At 36.4% G+C, this 13,541-nt stretch overlaps 1 protein-coding gene across 6 annotated transcripts in view; it reads right to left on the reverse strand.

The window, feature by feature from the left end:
• SLIT2 (slit guidance ligand 2) overlaps nucleotides 1-13,541 on the reverse strand; it is a 364,058-nt gene that overhangs the window by 122,488 nt on the left and 228,029 nt on the right. For all 6 annotated transcript variants that reach the window (XR_004679286.1, XM_035005227.1, XM_035005226.1 and 3 more), the window contains 3 exons: nucleotides 12,667-12,738; nucleotides 9,943-10,106; nucleotides 7,693-7,831 (listed from right to left, as the gene is read on the reverse strand). Coding sequence is in view for 5 of the 6 variants with exons in the window: in XM_035005227.1 (XP_034861118.1) it covers nucleotides 7,693-7,831; nucleotides 9,943-10,106; nucleotides 12,667-12,738 (375 nt within the window). In the remaining variant the exon portion in view is untranslated. The remainder of the gene's footprint in view (nucleotides 1-7,692; nucleotides 7,832-9,942; nucleotides 10,107-12,666; nucleotides 12,739-13,541) is intronic.

Genomic DNA, 13,541 nt, shown 5'->3' on the forward strand with positions numbered 1-13,541 from the left:
ATCAACCTACTTTTTATTTATCAAGGCAAACTCAGATTATGGACTATATCTTTCTTTCACACCAAATTACATTAAAAATGGTATCATTTGCTTTATTTAGATAGTTTCTGTTGCCTAGATAATAAAATCAAGGTAATTTACATGTACTGTAATATTAGTTGAACTGCATGCTGCATTTTTTAAATTTATTTTCAAAATTTTGGCATATGAGTAGAAAATCAGCCAATTATACAACATGATAGCTGTCCTACTAGCTGGGACATTACTAAGTGCATGATAAATAATTAAAAAGTCACCCTTGATTTCATAACTCTCATAATAATCTAGTATAGAATGCGCAATTTAAAAACATCTTAATCAAATCAAACTTCGGTATCCCTACCTATAGAAAGTCAGATGACTTTGACCTACAGTATGTGGATTCAATTTGGCAAGTATTATTTATTAGAATTAAGGATTCAAAAATTTGGAAGGGGCAAATACAGAAATAGCCTGCAAAAAGGTTAAATGTATATGGGAAGAGTGTTTGTCTAAACAGAAATGGAGGGAAAAAACAAGCACTTTAGAAGTTATATTCAGCATCATAAATGTAGGTTGTAATACGATATAACATTCAGGAGCCCTCTTTTCTTTCACTTCTTTATGCATGCAAATGATCCAGAGGTAACAAAGGAAGCAAAAGTACTCCCAAACCTCACATCTAACCTCCGTCATTGTGAATCTCTTTGAAAGAACCTTCTTTATTGCTGGCAGAGTAAAAGCAGACCAGTAGTTTACACAATGATGAGCTTCCTTTCCATTTTACCTATTTGAATGGCATGCCCAGGAAAATGTATTATAGCTTCTGAGAATTTCCAATCCATCTCAGAAAACGTTGAAACAACCTGCAGAAGACCTGGGCTGAGAACTTTGCTACCATCTTTTCCCTTCCCATAATTTGAACTTCTTCCTGACCTTCTTCTGTAAACAAAAGAATTGCATGGTTTCCAACTTCTGAGCCTTAAACAAGCCACCAAGAGTGAAGGCAGGAGGGCAGAAGAGTAAACAAGATGTACTAAATTGTTACAACCCATGTTCTTACTATTTTCCATGATTTATGGAACTTCTGCATAATGGTTTGAACAGGTGATATGCCACAGAAAATCTATAACTAGATTGAAGAGAACTAAATGTCTACTTTGTAACAATCCATCATCTCATATTCAAAATTTTATATCTCAAACATGATTTAAGAAATTAATTCTGAGGATGTGATATATAGAAAATCAATTTGCTATTAATAATTCTGTTGCCATGGGCCAGATTCTGAAGACTTGCCTCAGGCTTTCCATCTGTATGAAAAGAAGGTTTTAACCAGCAGAGTTCAAAGCAGCAAAGTGCTGGGAAGATCTCAGGGAGGGCAAAAGCTTCTTCTTCTTCTTTTTTTTTTTTTTTTAAAGATTTTATTTATTTATTTGAGACAGAGAGAATGAGAGACAGAGAGTATGAGAGGGAGGAGGGTCAGAGGGAGAAGCAGACTCCCTGCCGAGCAGGGGGAGCTGGATGCGGGACTCGATCCCGGGACTCCAGGATCATGACCTGAGCCGAAGGCAGTCGCTCAACCAACTGAGCCACCCAGGCGCCCCGAGGGCAAAAGCTTCTTTCTTTTAAACTAACTTTATTCTATACATGTTCTATTTTCCCCCTTTATCTTCATTAGTCTGTATTCCTTTGTCACATTTTCTGTTTACCATGAAGAATGGAGGCTTGGAGGCTCTCCAGAATGTGTGCACTGGACCCCTTTTATTTGTCCCCAACATTGTCCTTTTCCCCATCACCACTACACCAAGTGTCGGTGCAGAAATTGTGAGGAAAATAGACAGTCCTGCCCTGAGTTTGCAGGCTATTCAGCATGGTCTGACATTAATCACAATATCAAATTACACCACGATAAGTTCTATGCAGATAAAATCCAGGGAGGTATGAGAATATGTCACAGAGAATAGGAGAGACGACACTATGGTAATTGTTGGTAGAAAGTAACGTGAAACAGCTCTCACTTTTGTACATGTTCTTATCCTTTAATGCCTGTCTTTATGTGCCTTCTGTGTTCTCTTCATATGTAAGTTTCTCAAAGCTTTTCTTGCCCTGTTTTTCCTGAGTATCAGTCAGCCTTTTCTTCTGATTTTTTCAATTCCTCTTCTACAATATCCCAAAAAGCTCATGCCATGTTTACCTTTCTTTTGCAGCTAGATCAGTGAAAGAACATGAGAGCTATGGAATCAAATAAATCTCAGACTGAGGCCATTTTAGCCACTTCACAATTTTAACACTTTGAACAAGATTTCTTAACATTTCTGACTTCATTAAAAAACAAAACAAAACAAACAAACAAAAAAACCCCAGCAGACTGAAGTTGTCAGTCTTTGAGGGATTTGAGGCAAATGTCTATAGGCTTCATCACAGAAGAAATATGGCCTTAGAGAAAGAAGACATCTAAGACTTATCTGTAGGATGATTGAATCAATTAATGTATCTAAAGAAGGAGGCTACCCATTGGATACTGACTGGGTCAGCCTAGAACAGAGAAAAAAGGAGCTCTCAGACACCTGTGGAGAGTGGAATCCAAGCCAGTATGGGGCACAGGCAAATTTAATGAATGAATTTTAAGTATTTATAGCCCATTTTAGCTCTTTCTATTAACTATCCTATTAATTAACTTTTCTCTTACTTATTGTATGCTTAAAAAGCACCATTTCTTTTTCCTACAGGGAGAGAAAAGGCTGTTCTTTCAGTTTTTATTTTTAATTTTGTTTAATATGGCTCCTTTTATTACTTTTTAAACATATTTTATTTTATTTTTATTTTAAGTAGGCCCTATGCCCAATGTCGGGCTTGAACTCACGGTCCTGAGATCAAGAGGCAGATGCTCCACTGACTGAGACAGCCAGCCACTTCTAGCTCCTTTTAAAGATCAATTTGCTGTAAATGCTTAATATCCATTTACTCAGTAAATATTTATTTTATATTTATCATCTGCCTATCATGTGCCATGTACTAGATTTGTTGCTGGGTATTCAGTGGTGATCAGAACAGAACTCATTCCTGCCTCTGCCTTCAGTAGAAGCTTCAGAGCTTCTACTTCAGTAGGGAAGAGAGACGTTTAGATGAACATACACAATATTATGTATATAAAATATATAAGTAACGTATATTTTATATATAAACATATATAAACAAAATGTAATAGCTAGGTGCAGTCAAAATAAGATTCCTAGCCTGCAAATGAGATGACAGATCCTGGAGCATAGTATGATCATTAGGATGATAAGGCCTCTTGGAGAAATCTACCAACATTTATCTAGCATATGTCCCTGCATTGATTTTCCTATTTTATTTAATTTCCATAAATACCCGCATCAAAAGTCAATGAGAAGATAGTAGGAAAGGAAAAATGAAGGGGGGGAAATCTGAGGGGGAGATGAACCATGAGAGACGATGGACTCTGAAGAACAAACTGAGGGTTCTAGGGGGGGTGGGAGGATGGGTTAGCCTGGTGATGGGTATTAAGGAGGGCACGTACTGCATGGAGCACTGGGTGTTATACGCAAACAATGAATCGTGGATCACCACATCAAAAACTAATGATGTAATGTATGGTGATTAATATAACATAATAAAATAAAATTTAAAAAAAAAAGGTCAATGAGAAGATCATATGATATAATGTGTGTACAGTGTCCAACACTGTTAGATAAATGTTGGTCTCCTATCTGTTCTTCGGCAAATTATTCCAATTCTAACTTTAAAAGAACGTTTCCCATCTACCTTAACAAATAATTGTTTGAGCAAGTACCAGAAGTGTGAAATTATGGTTGTAAGCGCAACGCAGAAGAAAGAAAAGAATGAGTCAAGTTCTTCTACCTAGAATAATAGGCAGTAGATCACTCCTATATGGAGCACGTACATACTTTCTTTTTGTTACAATTCTATTATGAGACAGTGGCAGGAATAAAGGCATACCACACATAGAAGGAAATCAATTCAACAGCGTTGAATGGAATGTCTGATAAACTGCAGTAAAGCAATTCTACTTATAACTTATGGTAAAATCTAGATTAAAACTTATTTGAAAATATGGAGGGAGTTTTTAATTTCCAGCTCATCATGTATTAAAAAACTGGAATCTATAAAAATGAAGAAAGATGTTGTATAGCTCTACTTCCACATTTTATGAATCTAACTGATGTTCTTTATACTAATAAAAATAAAAGAGTAATAAAAGAAAGGAGTTACTAAGCCAGTAAGTTATGCCACTATAATGAATGGCAATGGGGTATTTTGTTGGAGTTGAAGATCAATATGATTACCCGATGCTCTACTGATAAAGCTGATAATGTAATAATCAGAGATGTGAAATTCACCTAGAGCTTCACATATGTTGTCATCTCTACTTATAAATTTAATTTATTGTAGCTTTATCTGATACACCACCTCCTCAATACAGGCAAACCTGATGGGACATTATTATTTAGTGTAACTTTTATGTTACTAAATTTCACGATAATACAAAATCTATAGAGCATACAAAATAGAAGAAACGCTCTGTTGCAAAAAATGAAATAGACTACATGAGATAAACTACTTTAAATGTCACACATTACTTTCGGTCTGTTATATCTACAACTCACTGTTCTTTTGTCAACGCACGGTGGTGTTTTGTTCTTTCCTATAATCAGGATTTGATCCACACACTTTTGTGTCCAGGATGATTGTGCTCCCACAGAGATCTTACTAACTCTCACACTCTCATCTCTCTCTCTAAACCCATGTCTCTGACTACCTAATGATTGCAGCTTTCTGCATCTTCAAATCAATCCAAGTCTGTCCTTTACAGTGACAACTGTCTTTTTTTCAAAACACCCTTTCTCAGCCAAACTCAGCCCCTTCCTTGCTCACCCTGGCCCTCTGTTGCTCTTACTTCTGTTGGGTTTCTCTTCTATCGCACTCCTTTCTATTCACTACTTCATGGATTTAACCACCAACTTTTATTTCATAGTATTAATTACTCCAAAATCTTTGCCTCAAGTTCTTGTCTTGCTCCAGGCTACTATGGTCTGTATTATTTTACCATCCCCTAAAAATCCCATTGGCACCTCAGGATTTCACACGTTTTGTTCACCACCATCTTCTTTCCCAATTTTTGTCCTGTCCTTCAGCCTCTTCTATCCTATCCAATGATAAAACCACCAATTCCCCATCCCTAATACTTGAAATTCTGACATCATCTTTGGTTCATTTTTCTCCATTAGTCCCTCATCTCACCAAATGCCAAATCCCATGAATTCTGTTCCTGTATTAACTACCATACCCACTTCTGCATCATCATTCCTACTGCTACTTAGCTCCTGCTCTTAGGACATCTCCCCTCCATCAACATGATAGCCACCTAAAGAGGCCTCAGCCTGGCAGTCTGTCCTTTTGCCAACCACTGGCACACAGCTGTCATATTAATTCTTGGAGATTCAGATGAAAACTCCTGTAATCGAATGCATTCCAAATAAAGACTTAGATCCTTATACCATACAAGGCCCTCCATGAATTGGCTCCAACCTACCCTTCCAGTTTTATCTTCCTGCACTCGCTCGGGTTCCAAAAGCCACATTGAGTTCCTGTTTGGTTGTGTCTTGCATTTCCATTCTTATTGCCAATGCTTCTGATATTCTTTTCATTTTGAAAGCCCTTTCCTCATTTCTGCATTTCCATTCCCTGCCCATCCTTCAAGGCCTACCTCAGATGTTACTTTTTATATGAAGGCTTCGACGATGGAGGTATCACTTACTGAATTACTACTATTTACTAAACACATAAAGCTCTACGTGTGTTCTTTCATTTCAAATTAACAACAACCCTTAGGATCAGAGGAGGAGACAGTCTCACAGAGGATAAATAACTTGCCTACAGTCTCACAGATAGTGAATTGTAGGTGGACCTGTGGGTCTGACTAAAGCTTGCTGCCTTTGATTAACCACTGTAACTTGACCTCCACTTTACACCTCTGTTTAGCTACCTTGAACCTCATTTGTTCCTCTCTTACAAACATGTATTAATTTGTACCTCATTTCATAGCTTTTAATTTGCACGTCAAATTTGCTAGTCACTTGGAAAATCTCTGGAAAATTCATGCTGCCTTTTCTATAGTAAGGGTTTACTTAATAAATGCTCTTGCCTGAATAGATGAATATACTATTCCCCTATTTGAAAACTTACTATGTCTTTCTGCTATCTAGTTTATCGTATATTACAAATATTACATCTTCTGACTAAGACAGAAGTCCTTCAATAATCTGCGGCTTTAAAATTATATGGCTATGTCTTTTCTGAGGTATTATTTTCCATGATGCCCCAACATGCACCTGTTACTCTAATTAGGCTTGACTGTGCAATCTCTAAAACATAATGCTCCCCACCACCTCCGTCTTTCATTCCTGATGTTTCTCTTTTATGGAATGTCACCTGCCTCTTCCAAAACCATATATTATTCTTTTTCCAAAGATCAGCTAAAAAATACTTATAAATGCCTTTGATGAGCAAAACTAAAATTTTGATGATAATAAGATTATGTGCACACGTTATTTCATGTCTGTGTCAAACCTCCACAGATTCTAGAATCTTTACAGATTACACTGCAAAAGATCTTACACTGCAAAGCTCTAAGCATACTTTTAAACACCTATTAGATACTTTAAATAATGTTAATGGGTCTTGTGAATTAGTTGGTCTCATATAAAGCAAATTAAAGCAACGAACTGGCAAAAAACTAATAGTTTTCGAAAATAACTTAATTTTTGTGCCTACTCTGTAGACTTAAATGAAGTTAGGCTTATTTTATCATTTTAAACTAAAATGCCTCTAAAACAATAACATGATAGGTTGAAAGGTTAAGAGGTGCTGTCTTAGTTAATAGATATTGAAGTAAAGATTTTCCAATGCTTAACTTCTCAAGGTGGAAAGAGCAGTTCATTTTACATCTTAAATGACCTTGTTTTACCCCCATGACTTATATTTGGCAAGAACAAATGCACACAGCAGCTGCATACAAAATAGAAATACTTTGTCAAGACAATTTAACTTTTGATAGAGATAGCCATTGGGTCACATAGGTTAACATGCTCACTAATTTAAAAATCTTATATATTCTGACTTTATAATTTTATCCTTTTTACACTTTGTGGTAGACTATACAATAGTTCCAACAAAATAGTGAAACTGCATTTAAAACACGAGCTCTTGAGGAGGAGGTTATCTTGTTTCTATGATTTATTACCTCAGTTCAGTCCTTCTATTATTTCCTCACTAGAAGCTAAACATGGACAGGAGGAGCAGATCTATAGACCCAAATGGTCAGACTACATATACCTACTCTTATTTTTCCTAAATAGCCTGGTAACAGCTTCCCAAGGAAAGGGCAAGTACTATTTATCCTTCAAACACGTTCCTTTTCATTCTACCTATGTTAAGAGAAAGAAAGACCCTAGCCCCTCCAACAAGATATTTCATTAAGCAGAGTCAGGCTCAATGTAATTCTGAAAGGAATATTTGTCTAAACTGATTGATCCCATTGGCCTTCGAGAAACCTAGAAGCTCTAAAGAAAGTCAGGGTTTGGGTCACTGTGGAGGTGGAAAGATGAGAGGAAATTTCAGGGCACATACATTTCTGTGATGGTCTCTGGCAGATTCGTGGGGATCTCAGTGAGAGCTTTCCCACGACAGTCTACGATATTGTTGCTACACGTACAAGGAGCTGGACAGTGCAGAACACTGCAAGAAGGAGCCATAAAGGACTGGTGACCTGCAAGAGAAAGAGATGGCAATGATATTTTCCCTCCGAAACCGCAGATCGTGAAACACATGAGCTTATCTCAAACAACCAAAGCATGTTACTTAACACAGATATATTTCTCTAAATATCTGAGCATAAAATTGGTCCTGTAGTTCTAGGATATATTTTAGGCAGCATGCATTTATAGTTCTGGGCCAACACTCAGATGAAGCAAATGAGATTCTTAAAACTATGAAAATGATCATTTTTCAGAGTTGAAATAATTGTTAAGAAAGGCTAACCTCAGACCTGAAACTGGAATTTGATTCAAAACTATTCTGAGTTCCAAAAAAAGCAGCAGTTTCAGACTAACCTAGATTTCACTTCCGATACGCTTAAATAGAGTTCGGTTTTTATTAAACTTAAGTAGCATAACTTACTCTACCCTCAAAAAAAAGAAAGGAAAACAGTAACATTTTCCTCTTGGAGGGTATAACTGTTGATTCTAAGTAAGTAATCATGCACCAATAAATGAGGGGAAAATTAGATCTTGCTAATAAGTTGGATGTCTTGAGAGGTTCAACATTTGTGCTTTCTTTGAAGTTATTATAATAATTTGTAACATGCCATTCCGTAATTGTTAATCTAGACAGTTCTTTTATTCAGCTTCACATGGCCTACAACGTTAGCGTTAAGTAGTTACCTGCAGGCATATATTTTTACTACTCAGTATTCGGAAACAAAACTGTTTTGAAATGAGATTTCACTGTTGGGATGACGAACAACAGAATGTCGGCCGTGTTGTAGGAATGGGCATCTGCACACACTTGGCTACTGGAGCAAGGGGACAGCCCTCTCTGATCTGCAGCAAGAGGGCCTGAGCGGTCGCGTAGGCCAGGGAGACGCTGCAGGCTCCTTACTAACCCAAGCCCTCTGAACAAGCTCTCAAACCTTACAAAAAATAGTCTCAGTCTAAAAAAGAAAGGTGAACTTGCCTTCTTCCTCATCTAGAAAACAGGAAGGGAAAAGTGAAGAGAGAAAAAAGTGGTTAGTAACGAACTGTTAGTCATTTCATTATTTAATTTTTTAAAAAAGCAATCAGACCTGAAGAGAACATTCCCATTCCATGACATTATAGGAAAATTTTGTCTGGGTTATAAAAAGTATGGAAAAATACATAAAAAGTTCTAAAAGACAACAATAAATCAGAATCCTCTGTAAGTACTTCTTCTTGTGCCTCCTTTAAGGGACAATTTTGATGCATTACGTATATTTAAAAATGTTGTGTTACTGTATTTTGAACAGACACTTCTGAAGCAAAGCCAGCCCTGTATTTATAAAATAAGATATATGTTAATATGTATCAGATACTATTAACATATTATTTTATAAATAAATATAAATATAAACATAAATATCAATATATATGCATTGGTAACCAGCCTGCCTAGGTTGAGATCCTTGGACTCAGCTACGCAATCTTGGACAAGGCTACTTAGCATCTTTTTCTCAGCGTTTTCATCTCTAGTATAAAGATAATATTACATTTCACTACAGTTGTGATGAGGGAGGTGAAATGAGGTACATATATGTGAAATACCTAGATAGAAAGAACTAAGTGAATGTGACTTCCTGATATTTTACATAGGTTATGCCTTATTTTTGTTTCCAGATTTTCATCACTAAAGCTAGTCATTTATCTTTTAGAAGTAGAGGTGAACCACTAGTATTCACGAAAAGTACTTTGCCACTCTGCAACTACAGCTGAGCTACTTTTTAAAAATTTCCCAGCAGCGATCCAGGATTAACCATATTTCCAATTGTTAACAGAAAAGCAGACGGACATTATTACTTAATGGGAAAATAAGCAGCAAACAGAATTAAAGTCTAGGAATTTCCTCAATTTCCCCAGGAGTAAAAATTTAGAAATCTTTCATCCTAACTTCAGAGGACCCTGTCCTTGCCAATCACGCACACACATCTTAGAACCTGTTCTCAATGGCGCTAAAACCGAGGACTCCCATGGAGTGATTAGTGCACAATTGCACACGTTAGTGAGCAACACGGAAACTCTGAGAGCATGCATTCTCCACAGTTCTCCGTAAAATAAGACGACAACATAAAGGTTCATTCTCCCTTACCACTGCAGACAAATTCGCGTTTTTGCACCTCAGCTACATTATGGCCCCGCAGGTGGGATGGGCCCATACACTGAGTGTAGAGACCAACCCGGGGCCTCTGGCGCAACCAGTCAGACAGCCAGGCCAGGTGGCAGTCGCAATACAGATTGTTCGAGTGCAGTCGACTAGAGAAGAAAAAGACAAGTTTAAAGCAAGAAAACAGAAGACGGTTACTTCAAAAATTGAAAAAGAAAGTCTTAATAATAATCTATAGCTTTATTTCTTAACATGTCAGTAGACAAAGCATAGGAAATCCCAACCTAATTAGTTTTCTAAAAATTAAACTCGTGTAAAACCACAGAATTGAATTTCTCTTCATTTACCTCTGAGCTAAGCCAACATCCAGGAGCTTGAACATGACCATAAGAATGGTTTCTCTATGTTCACTCAAAAGGGTAAGAAGAAAGAGAGATGTCCAAGGCGAATTGCTCTGCAGTCCCAATATACTGACAGCCAGTTGGGGTGGTGGGGGAAAGGAGAGGTAATAGGTAGGGCAGGGGTGGGGGCCTGTTAATAGAAGTTGTGGCTCCCAATATGAATTATCAGTTAGTCCTGCTGTTGTTGGTTCCTGGAGGAACTGCTTGCAAATTCTTTTTAGAGGGTCACTTTCGTTTTTTGCAGAACAAGATAGAATAATAATTCAATAAAAAACACTTCTTTCATGTCCCTATTCTGATTTCCTTCTTTTTGTTTAATAGCAGAAAAAAGGGATTAGCTGCTTTTGGCTCTTGGGACCCTATTCTCAAAGAGCAGGAACTGAAATGAAAAGACATAAATGGCTGGGAGTGAAGGAATTAAGTGAGCCCCCCTCTCTGTGTTGGCAGGGATCCACACCAGAGCATGGATCCATTCCAAGTGGCAAATAGCACTTTTCCATTAATAAAATATCAGACAAATGTATCCACTAAATTAGGTAAATGACTTCAAATTGGCTTTTATGTTTTCTCAAACTAAAGAAAAGGACATCCAAAGCTATAAATCAAAGCATCATTTCCAGAATCATCTATGACACAGTAATACCATTTTAGTCCTTTTTAGCTGATGTGCTCAATTCTAACCCAATAACAGTAATGGATATTAAAACATGGAACTCAGTCCAGAAAGATAATTGGACCATAAAAATGGAATTTTTAAGTAGCAATGATAATATAGAATAATGAAACAACCAAAGCAAGGGAATTTCAAGTTAGATGACTGTTTTACATTCTCCTTGAGCCTGTAAGATATGGAACAGACTGTCTTGCATCAAAACTTAAATGACGTGCCACCGAACAAAAAGCTACATTTTGCGAAAGCTGGGTCACCTCCAGCTCAGTTTGCTTGGAAGTTAGAGTGGCATCCTTTGGAAACCACATAGCACATGCCACCTCGTTGTTCTAGAAATATTTTCATCTGAACCAAGCACGTTATAATGATTCAATTCGGTGTGCACAAATCTGAAGTGAGAAAAGAACATAAAGCCTGATTAGCAAGACAAACTGTAATGGATTTCTATAGGAAAATAGGCACACTATCAGAAATGCAGATGATAGACACTTCCACATTCTTAGTGGCCTCGCTTTTGACACTAAAGAGGTTGTCCACTGTGTGTTTTCTAAAAAAAAAAAATTAGCTTAAAGTCAATGATTAAGAAATGAATTTCATCAAATATAGTCTGAGTGAACTGATCTATTCATTTGGTCAGATTAGGAGCATCAAAAAAATGGAATTTATGTTATACCTGCATACTTTCAGAATTCCTTTATTTTGTTAAATCTTATTCCAAGGAAAAGATAATGATGTGTTGTATCATACATAGAACATAAAATTTCGTGACAAAAAAAGAGGACATTTAGATTGGTATTACCCATTAAAAAGCTGGCAATTAAATGTTTTTTCATTAAAGAGAAAAAATAAATGTAATATGTTTCCAGTTATAAACTATAGTAAACTGAAAGTTATTTTGAAAACCCAAGCAGCACATATTTTTTTCAAGAAGCTCAATGCTTTGCTTATGTTTCCCACCATTTCCCACATGTTGTATATAACATATTTTTGAGGCCAGGGTGATTCTTAAACCCAGTTCAAACGAGATTTATCTCTGAAAATGCTTTAACTAACTATCCCCACCCTGGGCTTTAAAGTTAATTTTCCCCAAAAGAAAAAAAAATAGCTGTAGCAAATGCTTTATTAGAGAACAAGTTTTTATTCACCTAAAATATTTTAATGTTCATCTCTTGAAAAGATATTTTTAAATATAAATGCTGCCACAACCTTCGTTATAGAAGGACTGGAAGGTTATGCTGTAATTTTACATTACAAAGAATGTAGGAGATTCAGTTTAGCTTTATTAGGTCTGCTTGCTATACAGTAATAAAATCATAAAGATTTACCATTTATCATTTCTGACAGCCAATCAAGGAGTCTTACATTTCTTAATGAAATGTGACCTCCACAATAGCTCAAAGTAAACGTTCCCCCCCACCTTCCCATAATGCGTATCATTTAAAAGAAAGCTTTCATGTTTTCAGAATGATAGTTCATTTATTCAAATATCATATCTAGCACTTTTTTAAAAAAGTGGCATTTTCCTTCTCTACCCCATTATGAACTCATGAATCCTGTTCTTTGTTTACAAAAAATAGTACTTTAGAGGAACCCTTAACTGATTAAATTGACCTTTATATATATATTGTGGCTACTTACAAAGTCCTAAGTTTAGGCATATGGTTGAAACTTGCCACAGAAAGTCTAGTAATGTTGTTATTGTTGAGAGTGCTGTAGAATAAAAAAAAAGTTAGACATTTTAGATAATGAAAATTCATTGATCATTCTATCTAATAATATAGAGAAAACCCTTTGCAATTATGTTTATGCAGGACAACTATGTGGTAGAGACGGCATAAAGAATGCCCTATATTATAAGTAAGATGATAAATAAATGTTATACTTTAACACATTGCTATGCATTCAGCTCTATCAAATATTTATGGCAGATTTATGTCTTTAGCCATAATATCTTTGACTATTCACATGTTGCTTTATGCACCATGTGCATGAATGCATGTGTATTTATGACACTGCTTAAGGAATTAACACGAGGCAGTCAACAGTCAGTAAAATCAGACAGTTGCATTTCCTTAGAGAGGCACTGTGTGTAATTAGAGTCATGAGTAAATGAAGATATTCAAAATCTCCCAAAGAGTCCTGTTAAGTATTCTATACTGTGGACATTGGCTGCGTCACTGCTGAAATTTAAATAGCAAGAACGGTATCTGTATCTGGTATTTGCATTGCATAGGGATAAAGTGTCAGGCTGGAGCAGTTTATTAAAAGCTTAATACATTCTAACAGTTTCACATCCCAGGCACATATCTTGTCCTTTGCTTACTGTGGTGTGGTAGTGATCTCGGTTTCTTGATGCTGGAGTCAAGAAGATGGGTGGTCAAGGCAGAGATGGTGAAAAGAAGCATCATTCTTGCTTGGTTCAAATTGTTCTTATTTTTCCCCTAACACAGGCATTGTTTGTTGTATTTTTTTGGCTATTTCTACTACAACTACTACCCATTCATTCATCTAGT

The sequence above is a fragment of the Mirounga leonina genome, unplaced genomic scaffold (genome assembly GCF_011800145.1).
Source record: "Mirounga leonina isolate KUSES-001 unplaced genomic scaffold, KU_Mleo_1.0 Mir_129, whole genome shotgun sequence".
Classification (NCBI taxonomy): domain Eukaryota; kingdom Metazoa; phylum Chordata; class Mammalia; order Carnivora; family Phocidae; genus Mirounga; species Mirounga leonina.